This window comes from Bos indicus, chromosome 29 (genome assembly GCF_029378745.1).
Source record: "Bos indicus isolate NIAB-ARS_2022 breed Sahiwal x Tharparkar chromosome 29, NIAB-ARS_B.indTharparkar_mat_pri_1.0, whole genome shotgun sequence".
Classification (NCBI taxonomy): domain Eukaryota; kingdom Metazoa; phylum Chordata; class Mammalia; order Artiodactyla; family Bovidae; genus Bos; species Bos indicus.
In genome coordinates, this window is record NC_091788.1 from 45,648,739 (window position 1) to 45,667,470 (window position 18,732).

At 39.3% G+C, this 18,732-nt stretch overlaps 1 protein-coding gene across 3 annotated transcripts in view; it reads left to right on the top strand.

The window, feature by feature from the left end:
* KDM2A (lysine demethylase 2A) overlaps positions 1-18,732 on the top strand; it is a 91,891-nt gene that overhangs the window by 37,763 nt on the left and 35,396 nt on the right. For all 3 annotated transcript variants that reach the window (XM_019954718.2, XM_019954720.2, XM_070783250.1), the window contains exons 3-5: positions 12,213-12,351; positions 12,974-13,052; positions 13,481-13,527. In XM_019954718.2, the coding sequence (XP_019810277.1) occupies positions 12,213-12,351; positions 12,974-13,052; positions 13,481-13,527 (265 nt within the window). The remainder of the gene's footprint in view (positions 1-12,212; positions 12,352-12,973; positions 13,053-13,480; positions 13,528-18,732) is intronic.

The following is an 18,732-nucleotide window of genomic DNA, read 5'->3' on the forward strand; positions in this document are numbered from 1 at the left end:
TAGTCACTATAAGGCAGTGATTCCTCCTGTTTCTGTACTACCTTAGGACGTTGCCATTAAAATCTCATGAGATGTAATGAAGTTACCACATTTTTCTAAACAAACAACTTTTATTTTTGAAAAATGATATTCACCCTCTGTTAAGGAGAGTCTCAGTAACCCAGTGGGGAGGAGTTTAGTTCAGTTCAGTTGCTCAGTCGTGTCCGACTCTTTGCGACTCCATGGACTGCAGCACGCCAGGCTTCCCTGTCCTTCACAATCTCATGGAGCTTGCTCAAATTCATGTCCATTGAGTCAGTAATCCCATCCATCCATCTCATCCTCTGTTGTCCCTTTCTCCTGCCTTCAATCTTTCCCGGCATTAGGGTCTTTTCTAATGAGTCGGCCCTTTGCATCAGGTGGCCAGTGTATTGCTGCTTCGGTTTCAGCATCAGTCCTTCTAAGAAATATTCAAGGTTGATTTCCTTTAGGATTGACTGGTTTAATCTCCTTTCAGTCCAAAGGACTCTCAAGAGTCTTCTCCAGCACGGCAGTTCAAAAGCTACAGAGGTCACTGCTACAGAGGAGCAATATAGAATCTATATCCATAGTCCTTGGCACTTAGTAGATGTTCAGTAAAGTTATATTGAATGAGAAAACATTTCTTCTCTTAAGTCGAGCCTTCACCAACCATTCTACTACTCCTTCCTCTTGGACTTTAATAAATTCTGTACCTACCTGTCTTAATGCATATCACATTAATGGTAATACTGTAATTTACTTACATGTCTGTCTCCCCCTACTGGCCAGAAATCTTAGCGCTAGACTGTGCCTTTTATCTTTGTATGCAGAGCATCTGGCTTTAACTCCATAATGAGTGCCCTGTTTTATGAATGAGTAAGTGTTCAAATAATTTTTATATCACAAACACATGTACACACATAGAAAGGTGGTAGGCAGTGATTCATCTACATATGTACCTGCCCCATTGTGTGATCTTACAGTAATATCGGGTTTTCAAAAATATGGAAAGAAAGAAAATGAGAACAACACCTTCAAGCTTAGTTGATTTTTAGGATATATATGTAGTCATACTTTTGTGAAGGGGACCAGTTGAGAACCTGAGCTTGCTTCTTTCTTTGAAGATGTATAAGAGCTTATTAAGCACTTATCAAGTAGGGATTTGGTGTGTGTTGGAAAGGTTCAGATGTAATCTGTATCGCTTTATAAATTGATAAAAAGATGCCCCCAAACTTTTTCTTTAAAGCAGTATCATGATGTGGGACATGAAAATACACTTGTTACTTGGCTTCTTATACCGTCACCAGCAAAGAGGCTGTGTAATTAAAACTTTTCTCTAAGGTAGTGAGGTAGATCTGCCTCAGATCAGAACTTAGAGACAGTAGGAAATGTGAATCTTGGTTTAAAAAAAAAAATGTTGGCAACGTCATCTTTACAGAAAGTGTGTGATAAATGTCCCTGACTACAAATATAGAGAATGAAAACAAATTTTAATTAGCATATATAATAAACGTACTAGGTTCAAAGCACTCTTTGATGTAAAGTGGTCTGTGGTTAGAAATTGCAATATTTTTATTTCAGCCAAAATAACTGAATGTCCAGGAAGTTAAGTAAAAGCTAGAATTAGAAGTTAGGATTGGTGAAATGTTAAATAACATTTAAAGGAAATGTTGTATCCCTTAGCACGTATCAGAAACCTCCCTCCCTTGGGAAGATATTTTGCTGATCTTTGTACCAGGCATGGTGTTCTGGTTTATAGACTGCTTCGTTGTCAACAGCCCCACCACTTCACCTCCTTGCTCTGCCAGAGCCATTTCATTTGTCTGGGATCTCCTCCTGTGACAGTTACTTCAGCTGCCCCAAGCCCCTGGTCTGGCCAGAGTTCGTTGCTTAGTGATTTCAGTAGTAGAGAGAGTAGTGGTTAAGACCACAGGTTTTAGAATTGGGTTCCAGTCCCAGCTGTACCACTTAATAGCTTTGTAACTTGGGCAGGTTACTTCTGTCCTTCATTTGCCTTTTGTCATACAAAAGAGAGGATAGTATCCTTACATGTGTTAATACATGCAGAATGCTTGTTACAGTACTTGGCACATAGTCAACACTGGAATGTTAACTGCTGTTACTACTGTTGCTTTGTCCTGGCATCATAGTTCACCTTCAAAGCAGTAGCCCTTCTGGGTGTCATTAATTAAAAAGCAACTGCCTTTTCATACTTTATACAATTTCTTCATTCTCTTGACTCCTTTGATCCCTTGGGGAATGGTAATTGCCTAAGCTCTCCAGAAATAACTGCCTTAACATCTGGTTGATTGAGATACACGGAGATTTGTTTAATATGGGGGGGGGGGCGGTGTGTGGGGAGGACAGGAGGATGATGTGGAAGTCCCTTGGAGGGCTGTCCTGCCAACCCACCACTCGTGCCTCTCAGTGTCCCTGGTCAGGACAGAGGTGGGGCTATGGGTCAGCAAAATGTGAACACAGTATAAGGTAAGAGAGAACAAGGCTGAGAATCAGGTGGTGAGGACTTTATTGTAGAGCACAGAGGGACCTTGTATTATTTACCTCCAAGGGAAAATTAGGATCTAGAGAGGTTAAATGATTCACTTAACTGCCTAAGATCACACAGTAAAGTGTCTGTAGTAGAATTGACAAGGGATAAGCTCTCCCTTTAGATAGTTCAGCTTTCTTGTTTTTCTGTTTTCTAAAAGGGTAAACTTAGGTCAGTTTTACCTTTCTTCTTTGTAAAATAATTCCACCATATTTCCTGATTCTCAGAAGTTACCGTAGGCAAAACCTATTTGATATAAAGTGAAGGAATTATACAGTGACTCTTAAAGGGAGATTTTTGATATATTGCATTATTTTTAGAAATTGTAAGATATTTGCAACAAAACTTGCCATTCTAACCATTTTAAGCAAATTAATTCAGTGGTGTTAATTCAGAGTATTGTGCTGCCATCATTACTGTTTCCAAAACAACATTACCCCAGATAGAAATTGTATAATCGTAAAACTGTAACTTCCCATTCCTCCTCCCCCCAGCCCCTGGTAATCTCTAATCTCTTTCTGTCTCTATGAATTTGTCTACTTTAGGTACCTCATAAGTGGAATCATACAATATCTTTTTGTCTGACCTGTTGCACTTAGCATAATGTCTTCAGGGTTTACCCATGTTGCTGCACGTGTCAGATCTCCATTTCATTTTATAGCTGAATAATATTTTGTTGTATATATAAATACTACATTTTATCTGTCAATGGAAATTTGGGGCTGTTGCCATCTTTTTTTTTTTTGACCATCAAAAAAAAACAATTTTGGCATTATGAACACTGGTGGTGTAGTGTCTGAGTCCCTGCTTTTGGTTGTTTTCTTTTGGTTCTAGAAGTAGAATTACTGGGTCATATGGCAATTCTGTGTTAAATTTTTTGAGGAATTGCTGTACTTCTTTTTCACACAGGCTGCAACCAGCAATGCATAAGCGTTCTAGTTCCCCACTTCCTTGATAACTCTTGTTATTTTGTGGGTTTTTTTTTTTGTTTGTTTTTTGTTTTTTCTTTTTTGGTGATAGGAATCTCAATGGATGTGAAGTAGTATCTCACTATGGGTTTGATTTGTGGTGATGTTTGGCATCTTTTCCAGTGCGTATTGACCATTTGGGTGTCTTCTTTGGAGAAATTCCTATTAAGTCCTTTGCCCATTTTTGAATCGGGTTGTTTCTTTTGTTGTTGAATTGTAAGAGTCCTTTATATATGCTAGATCCCATGTCAGATGTATGGTTTGCAGGTATTTTCTCCTACGGTTTCTTTTCACTCTGTTGATAGTGTTTTTTGTACAAATTTTACAAATTTTGATGAAGTCCAGTTTACCTGTTTTTTTTCCTTTTGCTTTTGATGTCATTAAAAAAAAATCCTCTTTAAAGCTAATGCTGTGAAGATTTTCCCTTGTTTACCTCTAAGAATTTTATAGTTTTAGCTGTTATGTTGAGGTCTTTGATGTGTTTTGAGTTAATTTTTTGTACTAAATGAAATGGTTTAAGGTAAAGGTCTAACACATTCTCTTGCAGGCAGATACCTAGTTTCCCTTGCATCGTTTGTTGAAAATGTTTTTAATCTTAATAAACTTAAGTCTTACAGCTACGTGTGGCTAGCAGCTAACATTTTGGACAGCTCAGATCTAGCTGATCGTTTAATTTTTCTCCTTTAATCTGTTAATGTGGTGAATGACATTAGTCGATGGAGTGGAAATTCTCAGAACTAACAGACTGCTTTTGCGTTTCTGGCACAGCATGGTGGTTCCTGACACTTAAGAGCTTTTTTTAGTCACTTATCTATGTGTCCTTTCGTATCAAGTCAACTGAAATGGCGATGAAAATTTAGAAAAAAATTGTGCTTTCTCAAAAAATGTTATTACGCAAGATTTGGTCTGTGTCAGACTTTATTCTTATATCGTAAAAATACATTGCTTTACTTAAATATGTGCATTGTATTAACCTTTTTTCTGTTATAGACTGCCCATCATTATTTTGTATTGAGATAGAATTCATATGCTATTCAATTCACTCTTTTAAAGTGTACAACTCAGGGAGTTCCCTGGTGGTCCAGTGGCTAAGACTTCACATTCCCAGCACAGGGGGCCTGGGTTCAGTCTTGTTCAGGGAACTAGATCCACATGCCACCACTAAGAGCTCGCATACCGCAACAAAGAGTGAAGATGCCACATACTGCAATTCAGACCCAACGCAGCCAAATATTTTTTTAAATAATAATAAAGTGCACAATTCAGGAGTTTTTAGTAGATCTACAAAGTTGTGAAAACATTCAGGTTGATCAGTCGTGTCCAACTATTTGGGACCCCATGGACTGAAGCCTACCAGGCTCCTCCATCCACGGAATTTTCCAGGCAAGAGTACTGGAGTGGGTTGCCATTTCCTTCTCCAGGGGATCTTCCCAACCCAGGGATCGAACCCAGGTCTCCCGCGTTGTAGGCAGATGCTTTCTTTACGGTCTGAGCCACCAGGGAAGTCCTCTGTGCAAACATTACTAGTATCTAATTCTAAAATATTTTCATTACCCCAGTACACATTAGCAGTTACTCCCCATCTCTCTTCTCTCCAGCCTATGTCTTTATAGATTTGCCTATTCTGTACATCAGATAAAGGCAATCATAAAATGTATGGTCTTTTGTAATTAGCTTATTTCACTTAGTGTTTTTGTCGAAGTTCATCTGTGGTTGCAGCATTTCTCAGTACTTCACTCCTTTGTATTATTGCTTAACTATATTCCATTGTATGGATATATTGCTCAGTCCCTAAGTTGTGTCCAACTCTTTGCCACCCCATGGACTGCAGCACTCCAGGCTTCCCTGTCCTTCACCATCTCCCTGAGTTTGCTCAAACTTACTTCCATTGAGTCAGTAATGTCATTCAACCATCTCATCCTCTCTCGCCCTCTTCTCTTGCCCTCAATCTTCCCCAGCATCAGGGTCTTTTCCAGTGAGTCAGCTCTTTGCATCAGGTGGCCACTGTATTGGAGCTCCAGCTTCAGCACCAGTTCTTCCAGTGAATATTCAGGGTTGACTTACCACAGTTCAAAAGCATCAGTTTTTTCAGCTCTCAGCCTCCTTTATGATCCAACTCTCACATCCATACATGACTGCTAGAAAAACCATAGCTTTGACTACACAGACCTCTGTTGGCAAAATGATATCTCTACTTTTTAATACACTGTCTATGTTTGTCATAGCTATTCTTCCAGGGAGCCAAGCATCTTTTAATTTCAAGTGTGGCTGCAGTCACCGTCTGCATTGATTTTGGAGCCCAAGAAAATGAAATCTGACAGTTTCCACATTTTCCCCATCTATTTGCCATGTAGTTATAGGACCAGATGCCATGATCTTCACTTTTTGAAAGTTGAATTTTAAACCAGCTTTTTCACTCTCGTCTTTCACCTTCATCAAAAGGCTCTTCAGAACCTCTTCACTTTCTGCCATTAAAGTGGTATCATTTGCATATTTGAGGTTATTGATATTTCTCCCCACAATCTTGATTCCAGCTTGTACTTCATCCAGCCCAGCATTTCTCATGATATACTCTGCATATAAGTTAAATAAGCAGTGTGACAATATACAGCCTTCAAGTACTCCTTTCCCAATTTTGAACCAATCCATTGTTCCATGTCTAGTTGTAACTGTTGCTGCTTGTCCTGCATATAGGTTTCTCAGGAGGCAGGTAATGTGGTCTGGCACTCCCATCTTATTAAGAATATTCCCACAGTTTGTTTTGATCCACACAATCATAGGCATTATCATAGTCAGTGAACCAGAAGTAGATGTTTTTTTTGAAATTCCCTTGCTTTTTCTATGATTTTGACAGATGCTGGTAATTTGATCTCTGATTCCTCTGCCTATTCTAAATCTAGCTTGTACAGCTGGAAGTTCTTGGGTCACGTACTGCTGAAGCCTAGCTTGAAGGATTTTGAGCATAATCTTGCTGGCATGTGAAAGAAGTACAATTGTGTGATAATTTGAGCTTTCTTTGGTATTGCTTTTCTTTGGGATTGGAATGAAAACTGACTTTTCCAATCCTGTAGCCACTGCTGGGTTTTCCAAATTTGCTGGCATATTGAGTGCAGCACTTAAACAGCATCATCTTTTAAGATTTGAAATAGCTCAGCTGAAACTCCATCACTTCCACTAGCTTTGTTTGTAGTAATGCTTCCTAGGGCCCACTTGACTTCACACTCCAAGATGTCTAACTCTGGGTGAGTGACCATACCCTCATGGTTGTCTGAATCCTTAAAAGCTTTCTTGTACAGTTCTTCCATGTATATTTGCCACCTTTTCTTAATCTCTTCTGCTTCTGTTAGGTCCTTGCCAATTTTGTTCTTTATTGTGCCCGTCTTTGCATGAAATGTTCCCTTGGTATCTCCAGTTTTCTTAAAGAGATCTCTAGTCTTTCCCATTCTGTTTTTTTCCTCTATTTCTTTGCATTTTCCACTTAAGAAGGCTTTCTTATCTCTCCTTGCTGTTTCTGGAACTCTGCATTCAATTAGATATATCTTTCCCTTTCTCCTTTGCCTTTCACTTTTCTTTTCTCAGGTATATGTAAGGCCTTCTCAGACAACCACTTTGCCTTCTTGAATTTCTTTTTCTTGGGGATGGTTTTGGTCACCACCTCCTGAACAGTGTTACGAACCTCCATCCATAGTTTTTCAGGCACTTTGTCTACCAGATTTAATCCCTTGAATCTATTCATCACCTCTTAGGTCATACATGAATAGCCTAGTGATTTCCCCTACTTTCTTCAATTTGAGCCTGAATTTTGCAATAAAGAGCTGATGATCTGAGCCGTAGTCAGCTCCAGGTCTTGTTTTTGCTGACTATACAGAGTTTCTCTATCTTCGCCTGCAAAGAATATAATCAGTCTGATTTGGATACTGACCATCTGGTGATATCTCTGTGTGGAGTCATTTGTTGTGTTGTTGGAAGAGAGTGCATGGATATATACTATATTTTATTTTCCTGTTTGTCATCACCCATTTGTTATCACCCGTTGGTTATAGTGAATAATGTTGCTATGAACATTAGTGTGTGTGTTTTTGTGTGGACATGTTTTCATTTTCTTGGATAGATTAGATACTTAGAAATGAAATTTCTGGGTCATATGGTAACTCTCAACCAGTTTGAGGAACTGCAAGACTCGTCTATAGAGTTGTTTTATTCTATATTCCCACTGGGTTCCTTGGTGGCGCTATGGGAGGCTTTATGAGGCTTTTGCTTTTTTCACATTCTCACCAGCACGTATTACCTAGTAGATGTTAGGTAGTTTCTCATTGTGGTTTTGATTTGCATTTTCTTAATGACTGATGAGCTGAAGACTAATGATGTTTTATGTGCTTATTGGCCAGTTATATATCTTTGAAAAATACTCATTCAAACCTTTGTCCATTTTAGTTTTATTTTTTGTCTTTTCAGTTTTAAGTTGAAAGAGTTCTTTATATATCCTGGATATTAGGCCCTTATGAGATATATAATTTGCAAATATATTCTCTCATTCTATAAATTAATTGCTTTTTACTTTTGTTGGTGTAGTGTTTTTGAAGTTTTAATTCTGAAGAAGTCCAGTTAATCTGTTCTGTTGTTCCTTGTGTTTTTGGTGTCTTATTTAAGTAACTATTGCCTAGTCTAAAATCATGAACATTTGCACTGTGCTTTCTTCTAAGAATTCCGTAGTCTTAGCCTTTACATTTAAGTCTGATCCATTTTGAGTTAGTTTTTTTTTTTAATAAGGTATGAGGTAGAGATCAGGTTTCATTCTTTTACACGTCCAGTCTTTAACATGTTGTCTAGTTGTGCCAGCACCATTTAAAATTTTTTTAGTTTTTGAAATTTTTATAGTTTTTAAAGGTTACTTTCCCTTTATATTGGCTGTACATCCTTGAGCCTGTCTTACGTTCAGTAGTTTGTATCTCCTGCTCCTCTACCTATGTTGCCCCCTCACTGGTAACCACTAGTTCATTCTCTATATCTGTGAGTCTGCTGCTCTTCTGTTGTATACACTAATTGGTTATGTTTATTAGATTCCACATATAAGTGATATCATACAGTATTTGTCTTTCCCTGACTTACTTGACAAGTCGTAATGCCCTTCAAGTCTATCCATGTTGCTGTAGATGGCAAAATTTTATTTGTAGTCGTGGCTAAGTAGTATTTCACTGTGTGTGTGTCTACACACACACATATATTGCCATTTGTTTGTTTTTGTTTTTGTTTTCCCTTGCCTTTGGAGTCAGATCCAAAAAGAAATTGCTAAGGCTAATGTCAAGGAGCTATTGCCTAGAAGTTTAATGGTTTCAAATTTATATTTAAGTCTTTGAACCATTTTGAGTTAATTTTTGTGTATGGTAAAAGGTAGTGGTTCAGTTTTGTTCTTTCGTGTGTAGCTGTCCGCTTTTCCCAACGCCATGTATTGAAGAGACTGTCCTTTCCCTGTTATGTGTTCTTGCCTCCTTTGTCATAAATTAATTGACCTTGTATGTGAGGAGGTTATTTCTGTGTGCAAATGAATGCTTTCTAAAAATGATTGTTGTGGGAAACCATATTTATTTCAGTGGTATTTCTCTTGCTTTTTGACATGCTTGGAACTCATCTTTTGGAGTTCTTTTCTAAGACACATGTGAAATAAGGTGAGGAAGAGAACTGAGTGATGCCTTTCAAAACACAAACCCATTTAAGAAATTGTCAGCGAAAATAACCAGCCTCCCTTCAAATATAAAAGTACCTAAAAGTATTTTTGAGCATTGGTGGCATTTTTAGAGTAAGAGGTCTACTAAAAATAGATCTTTTGGCCTTTAAGATGTGACTTATGGCAACAAACTGCTAGGTAAGAGTGTTATAAGGGTTTTTTTTGTTTTTTTTTTTTTTGCCAAACTTGGAAAAGATAACAGGTATTCATCAGTGTTTCTACCTAAAACTGGTAAATTGAATCTCGCTCTCCTCTGGTGTGTAACCGTCAGTTTTATTTACTTTAATTTTAATTTCTTATTTCTGCTCTTTCCCTTGTCCCATTCCCTAAGAGACTTTTCTCCAGTGTCTCATTTTCTTAACGTGTTTATATAAATTCTGGTGCTGTGTAATCGATTCTAGATCATCAGTATTTAAATTCTAGGTTTGGTTGTTCTTAGCACATACTGGGGTGGGGGCCTTCGGCACCTCAGTCCCCAAATCCATACTCCTTCCCACCTGGACCTCCCCTACCCGTTGGAACCTCAGTTGATGAGCACCGCAGCAGGCGTGGGAATGGGCAGCAGAGGCTGCGGGGAACCTCACCAGGAATCTAAGGACCAAACCAGCCTCTTTTTCCATTCCCAGTTTTATTTTTTTTTAACCCAAGGCATGCTGTGCTCCCTGTTTTCTTCTGTTTGTGTTGATTGGGAGAGGGGTATTCTGAGTGGGGTGGTAGATATTTTTTCTTCGTTTAACTATTTTAATACTCAGAGGGATATGGGAAAGGTAAAGTGAGGAGCTCCACTTGGGTGTAACCAGGTGGTGGTAGGGTCTGGGCCAGGCAGGCCCTTGTGTAAGTAGTGGAGTGTGTTCTTTCTCTCCCTCCCTGCTGTGCCTCTTCCAGTGGGACCATAGCTCTTATCTTTAGCTGTATGTGGGGCTCAAGTTAGATTGGAAGGAAGCCATGGAATGTCTCTCTGAAAATCCTTCTTTTGCTAGTCTTCCTTCTGAGATTCAGCTTCTGATTTTCTCCCATGACACACGCATCTTTCCCCAATATCTTGAACCCTGGGGTTTTATGTGAACAGGGCTTCCCTGGTGGCTCAGGTGGTGAAGAATCTGCCTGCACTGTGGGAGACCTGGGTTGGGAAGATCCCTTGAGGAGGGCATGCAACCGACTCCAATGTTCTTGCCTGGAGAATCCCCCTAGACAGAGGACCCTGGTGGACTGCAGTCCATGGGGTTGCAAAGAGTTGGACACAATGGAGCGACTAAGCACAGTACACCCTGGAGTTGGGCTCCTTTACCGTTGCCTCACACAAGTTGTCCCATGTGTTACAGAAATTTCAGCAAATTTTAATACTGGCTAAAGTAAACTATACCAAAAGGTAAATTTGCAGCATGAGCAACATGTTATCTTAAGAAAAAAATTAAAACAGGCAGCTTACCAAGATAATTCACATACCATAAAATTCACCTGTTTAAAGTGCACAGCTCAGTGGTTTTTAGTATATTCAAGGTTGTGCAGATGTCACCACTGTTTAGTTCTAGAACATTTTTAATTGTTCCCCAAAGAAACCCACATTGTTAAGTTACTTTCTATCCCTCCATCTCCCCAGTCTCTAGCATCCACTAATCTACTTTGTGTCTCTGTGGATTTGCCTATTCTGGACATTTCATGAAAATGAAACTGGCTTTTTGAGGGTAGTGACTGAGTGTGTGCAGCTGCCCCAGGAGCCAGAGCTGTTATAGCTCCTCCTCTTCCACTTCCTGTTGTACACAGTAAAGATCGTTTATACAGCAAAAAATTAAAATAAAAAATGAAATTATGTAATACACGGTCTGTTGTGTTTGGCATCTTTCACTTAGTATGTTGTTCTCAAGATTCGTCCATGTGTAGCACATAACGGTACTTTGTTCTTTTTTGTGGTCAAATAATATTCCATGTGTAAATATACCACATTTTGTTAATCCGTTCATCAACTGACTGACATTTGGGTTGTTTCTGCCATTTGGCTGTTACAAATAATGTTCTGCTGTGAACATCTGCATTTTAGATATGTTTTTAATTCTTTTGGATATACACCTAGGAGGAGAATTGCTGAATCATGATTTACTGTTTAATGTTTTGAGAAACTGCCAAACTTTTCCAAAATGGCTACAATATTTTACATTCCCATCAACATTGTGTAAGGGTTCCAGTCTCTCCACATTTTCTTCAACACTTGTTATTGTCTGCCTTTTTTGGTAATAGCCATCCTGCTGGGTGTAAAGTGGTATATTTTTGTGGTATTTATTTCTAATGACCAATGATCCTAAGCACTTTTTATGTGCTTGTTGACCATTCGCATATTTTCCTTTGGGAAGACATCTTTAATGCTAAGTATTGGTGGTCTGCTCTTTGGAATGCTGTTGTTTAGGTTAACTTTATCTGCTGTAAAAGAGGTTTTGCTTCATTAATTAAAATGTTTTAGTCTATTCTCAAAGGTTGTTTTAGAAAGCTAATCCAGAAGTAGCCTTCCCCATAAAAAAATTATGTTTTGTATCCTGGTCTGTAAAGTCTATAAAGACAGTTTGTCCACCCTCTGATAAACGATGGTAGATAAATAAAATGTTTCATAGGACTTATCCTGGTGATCTAGTGGTTAAAACTTTGTGCTGCCAATGCAAGGGGTGTGGGTTCAATCCCTAGTCAGGGAACTAAGATCTCATATGCTGTGTGGTGCAGCCAGGAGAAAAAAATGTTTAGTAGGCCCTATTTGGTCATTTGGTTTTTGTTGTAAATTTATCTGTAGGCTCAAAGAGTTAGCAGTGTAAAATTTACAAGTGGGGAACTTAGTGACTCATTTTAAATTTCATACATTGTGAGAATATTAGCTGACCTTTATTTGAGAAAAAGATCTACAAAGCAAGGCAAATGGATGCTTAACGTAGCAAGTGAAAATCTTGAAAAGGTGTATGATTTCATCCTTCTGTCCCTCTCTCCCCAGCGTGGTACCATGCGACGACGCTATGAAGATGATGGCATTTCAGATGATGAAATTGAAGGAAAAAGAACTTTTGACTTGGAAGAGAAGCTCCACACCAACAAATATAATGCAAATTTTGTTACTTTTATGGAAGGAAAAGGTCAGTATCATTTGGATTCAGACCTGCAGCCACTTGATGTAGGAGGTTGTAGACTCTGGGAGCTGTGGGCTCAGCATGTCTGCAGCCAAAATACTGCCTGTTAATGCTGTGATGCTGTTTATCTTTATTTTCTCTTCTTACACAATGCCACTCATGCACCAGCCTCCCCCGGTCCCCCAGCCCTACCCCATGAGTCATTCTCTGCTATATTGGAAGAAGCAAGCGTTTATTAGGACAGGAATGTTGGGATTTTTTCCCCTAAAGGCCTCTTCCTTCTCTTATCCCTTGGTTTGGGTTTAATTAAAAATAGTTCAATAGCAATTCCTTTATGCATGTACCTGCTCCACCATGACTGAGCTCTGTGTGTGTCATGCAGCTCGTTCTTTGGCAAACTGACAAGGATGTCATGGTGTGTATTGCAGGGGGCAGAATTAGATGTTAGGCTGTTAAGGCACAGGATGTGGTTTCTGCTTGGGATTTATGAGATGACTCAATAGTACTATCCCCTGTTGGTTAAATTCTGAATGATTGTGGAAATCTCTTATCGTATTACGTAGGTCCTTTTATCTTTTTCCAGCTAAACCTCTTGGCCTTTCTAACAATTGTTTTCTTATGGTGACAGATTTTAATGTAGAGTATATCCAGCGGGGTGGCTTAAGAGATCCTCTGATTTTCAAGAATTCCGATGGACTTGGAATAAAGTAAGTGTTCACTGATTGGGTTTGGCTGCAAAGTGGCCACATTACACACAGGGCTATAGACAGTGCAGTATTGATAATCCAAAGCATAGATCATTGAAACTATCTGAAGTGTGTTATATGTAAATGAGAAAATATAGATGAACTATAAAGAAAATAAATTTAAATCTCCTGAAATCTATCACCCTGAATAATCCCTATTAACCTTTTCTCATATATTCTTTTTTCCTACATATATATGTACATCTGTTTATATATGTATAAATATGTTTATATATGTATAAATGTTTATATTTAAAATATATTTTTTTAATCCTCAATTTGAAGATTGATGGGGCTTGACTGGGGAGTTCTTAGTTCTTTAAAAAAAAAACTCACCCTGACTAGAGTAGTTGTGCTTCCCATTATACTTACTGGTGTTTGTTTCATAGGATGCCAGATCCAGACTTCACTGTGAATGATGTCAAAATGTGTGTGGGTAAGTGCTACACTCAAGGCCTTTGTTTTTGAGGCAAAGATCTAAGATTTACAGCTGAGTCTTAAATCTCTTACTGAGATTTTAAGGTTTAGGAGCATTGAACTATATATTTATTTGAAGTATGTACTACTTGAAATACTGTCTTGATTAGATAGTACTATTTAGCAACTGAGAATTTCCTCAAAGGGAGTTACTGAAGTTGCTTCATTGAGTACTTCTCATTAGACCACAGCATCTGAACATCTGCCTCTTTCCTACCTTCCAGTTTTATCTCTGTGCGTCCTTCCTTCTCTCCATGAAGAGCCTGCCTTCGAGGGTAAAATTTCAAAAGTAGAATTATATTTCTCTGAGTCAAGAATGAAACCTCATTTATGATTCTCATCCTTCCCTAAAAGCCATAGAGAAATTTCCAGAAAATTTTCACTAACGCTACATTTGGTTATAGAATGTGGTCCACTGGAGAAAGGAATGGCAAACCACTTCAGATTCTTGCCTTGAGAACCCCATGAACAGTATGAAAAGGCAAAATGATAGGATACTGAAAGAGGAACTCCCCAGGTCAGTAGGTGCCCAATATGCTACTGGAGATCAGTGGAGAAATAACTCCAGAAAGAATGAAGGGATGGAGCCAAAGCAAAAACAATACCCATTTGTGGGTGTGACTGGTGATAGAAGCAAGGTCCCATGCTGTAAAGAGCAATATTGCATAGGAACCTGGAATGTCAGGTCCATGAATCAAGGCAGATTGGAAGTGGTCAAACAGGAGATGGCAAGAGTAAATGTCGACATTCTAGGAATCAGCGAACTAAAATGGAGTGGAATGGATGAATTTAACTCAGATGACCATTATATCTACTACTGCGGGCAGGAATCCCTTAAAAGAAATGGAGTAGCCATCATGGTCAACAAGAGAGTCTGAAATGCAGTACTTGGATGCAATCTCAAAAACGACAGAATGATATCTGTTCATTTCCAAGGCTTCATTCAGTATCACAGTAATCCAAGTCTATGCCCTGACCAGTAATGCTGAAGAAGCTGAAGCTGGATGGTTTTATGAAGACCTTCTAGAACTAACACCCCAAAAAGATGTCCTTTTCATTATAGGGGACTGGAATGCAAAAGTAGGAAGTCAAGAAAACCTGGAGTAACAGGCAAATTTGGCCTTGGAATACAGAATGAAGCAGGGCAAAGACTAATAGAGTTTTGCCAAGAAAATGCTCTGGTCATAGCAAACTCCCTCTTCCAACAACACAAGAGAAGACTCTACACATGGACATCACCAGATGGTCAACACTAAAATCAGGTTGATTATATTCTTTGCAGCCAAAGATGGAGAAGCTCTATACAGTCAACAAAAACAAGACCGGGAGCTGATTGTGGCTCAGATCACGAACTCCTTATTGCCAAATTCAGACTGAAATTGAAGAAAAGTAGGGAAAACCACTAGACCATTCAGGTATGACCTAAATCAAATCCCTTATAATTATACAGTGGAAGTGAGAAATAGATTTAAGGGCCTAGATCTGATAGATAGAGTGCCTGATGAACTATGGATGGAGGTTCTTGACATTGTATAGGAGACAGGGATCAAGACCATCCCCATGGAAAAGAAATGCAAAAAAGCAAAATGGCTGTCTGAAGAGGCCTTAGAAATAGCTGTGAAAAGAAGAGAAGCAAAAAGCAAATGAGAAAAGGAAAGATATAAGCATCTGAATGCAGAGTTCCAAAGAATAGCAAGAAGAGATAAGAAAGCCTTCCTCAGCAATCAATGCAAAGAAATAGAGGAAAACAACAGAATGGGAAAGACGAGAGATCTCCTCAAGAAAATTAGAGATACCAAGGGAACATTTCATGCAAAGATGGAATCACTCGATAAAGGACAGAAATGGTATGGACCTAACAGAAGCATAAGATATTAAGAAGAGGTGGCAAGAATACACAGAAGAACTGTACAAAAAAAGATCTTCATGACCCAGGTAATCACGATGATGTGATCACTCACCTAGAGCCAGACATCCTGGAATGTGAAGTCAAGTGGGCCTTACAAGGCATCACTATGAACAAAGCTAGTGGAGGTGATGGAATTCCAGTTGAGCTATTTCAAATCCTGAAAGATGATGCTGTGAAAGTGCTGCACTCAATGTGCCAGCAAATTTGGAAAACTCAGCAGTGGCCACAGGATTGGAAAAGGTCAGTTTTCATTCCAATCCCAAAGAAAGGCAATGCCAAAGAATGCTCAAACTACTGCACAATTGCACTCATCTCACACGCTAGTAAAGTGATGCTCAAAATTCTCCAAGCCAGGCTTCAGCAGTACGTGAACTGTGAACTTCCAGATGTTCACGCTGGTTTTAGAAAAGGCAGAGGAACCAGAGATCAAATTACCAACATCCGCTGGATCATGGAAAAAGCAAGAGAGTTCCAGAAAAAAATCTATTTCTGCTTTATTGACTAGGCCAAAGCCTTGGACTGTGTGGACCATAATAAACTGGAAAATTCTGAAAGAGATGGGAGGAATACCAGGCCACCTGACCTGCCTCTTGAGAAACCTGTATGCAGATCAGGAAGCAACAGTTAGAACTGGACATGGAACAACAGACTGGTTCCAAATAGGAAAAGGAATATGTCAAGGCTGTATATTGTCACCCTGCTTATTTAACTTATATGCAGAGTACATCATGAGAAACGCTGGGCTGGAAGAAGCACAAGCTGGAATCAAGATTGTCGGGAGAAATATCAGTCACCTCAGATATGCAGATGACCCCACCCTTATGGCAGAAAGTGAAGAGGAACTCAAGAGCCTCTTGATGACAGTGAAAGAGGAGAGTGAAAAAGTTGGCTTAAAGCTCAACATTCAAAAAACGAAGATCATGGCATCTGGTCCCATCACTTCATGGCAAATAGATGGGGAAACAGTAGGAACAGTGTTAGACTTTATTTTTGGGGGCTCCAAAATCACTGCAGATGGTGACTGTAGCCATGAAATTAAAAGACGCTTGCTCCTTGGAAGAAAAGTTACGACCAACCTAGATAGCATATTGAAAAGCAGAGACATTACTTTGCCAACAAAGGTCCATCTAGTCAAGGCTATGGTTTTTCCTGTGGTCATGTATGCATGTGAGAGTTGGACTGTGAAGAAAGCTGAGCACTGAAGAATTGATGGTTTTGAACTGTGGTGTTGGAGAAGACTCTTGAGAGTCCCTTGGACTGCAAGGAGATCCAACCATTGCATTCTAAAGGAGATCAGTCCTGGATGTTCTTTGGAAGGAATGATGCTGAAGCTGAAACTCCAGTACTTTGGCCACCTCATGCGAAGAGTTGACTCATTGGAAAAGACTCTGATGCTGGGAGGGATTGGGGGCAGAAGGAGAAGGGGACGACAGAGGATGAGATAGCTGGATGGCATCACTGACTCGATGGACGTGAGTCTGAGTGAACTCTGGGAGTTGGTGATGGACAGGGAGGCCTGGCGTGCTGTGATTGATGGGGTCGAAAAGAGTCGGACATGACTGAGCGACTGAACTGACTGACTTAACTGACATTTGGTAACATGGCTAAGGTTTGAAACTTCATAAACTGCGAAGTAAATACATTAAAATATCTCTTCATCAGTGATTGGTTAACTTGAGTCTTTAGTCAGATTTGTATTTCATTATATTCAAAATTTAGGGGGAAAAAAGCAAATTAGAGCAGTATAATTAAAGAAGGAAACTTCTGGTGTCACTTATGAAAGTCACTCAGTCATGTCAGACTCTTTGCAACCCCATGGACTGTAGCCTGCCAGGCTCCAGGGATTTTCCAGGCCAGAATACTGGAGTGGGTTGCTGTTCCCTTCTCCAAGGGCTCTTCCCAACTCAAGGATCGAACCCTGGTCTCCCACATTGCAGGCAAATCTTTTACCATCTGCTCATCATTGGTGTTCAGTGTGGCCCTGAGACATGCCAGGATCCTCAGGAATTCAGAGATGATTACTCTCATATACATGATAAGGCAGTAAAGTGGATAAAAATGTTTTAGAAATGTTTCTAACAGAACGTGAAACGAAAGGTGCTTTGGGCTTCCGTTGTGCCTTGTCCTCTGTGCTGAAGCTTCAGTGCCAGCTTCCCCTTTGAAATGAAGTATTGCAGTACTGTCTATTGGCCACTTGAGGGCTTTTTTTAGACAACTGAGAAACTGTTTATCCAAGAGGTGAATGTCCGAGGTAGAGGAAGGTTCTCTAAATCCCTGTATTTTTCACTCCCCTACATGTTTTTGTGTTAGATTTCGCTTTTCCTCCTGTCACTGTGTATTTCCTATTACTCAGCACAGTCTCTGGGGTGTAGTAGATACTCAGGAAATCTGTTTAGTAGTTACTCTTCACAAGGCAGGGTTCTCAGGGGGCTTCAGAAAACCTAATAGTAGAGTACCTATTGGTCTGTTACTTGACTTTTTTTTCCTAATGACCTCCAGGAAGTAATTCTTTGGATCCATAAGTTAATGGGCCACCACAGCTTTTCTCTATTGGTCAGGCATTCTCATGGGTTTATAGTCCACAGATGACTTGCATCAGAATCATATGTTCAGTTCAGTTCAGTCGCTCAGTCGTGTCCGACTCTTTGCGACTCCATGAATCACAGCACGCCAGGCCTCCCAGGCCTGTACCTCCTTGACCACTATTTTCTTAACTTTTCAGCTGGACTGCCTCTCCATATCTTCTCTTACGCTATTACCTCTGCTTGCAATTCACACTGTTGAATCTTGCTGAAATTCTGTTTAGTCCTCCAGGCCCAACTCAAATGTCTCCTCTTCCCTCTCTTTTTCTAAAAGCCTTCTCCGATCAGTCTAGTTAAAACAATTTTTGTCTTTTGATTTTTCATTTTTACTACCGTTTAATTAATTAGCATCTATTTTATGTCAAACATTTTACTTCATTGACTAAATCCTCACATTGGCCCACAAGGTGATATTATTCCCAAGTTATAGAAGAAAATATTAAGGTTTAGAAAAACTAAATAACTTGCCTAAATAATATTAGAGCTGAGATTTAAACTTAGGTCTCTTTGACTCTGAGGCTGTTTTTTCTCCCCCTGCTATTTTATGCTGCCTCTTTGGCATTCTGCCTTCTGTTGTGGTTATTACAGTTGGTTGAGAATCTTGTGTCCATTAAGATGTCTTTATCATTCAGTAAATATTTATGGAATGTACGAAATTTATCATCTATGAATG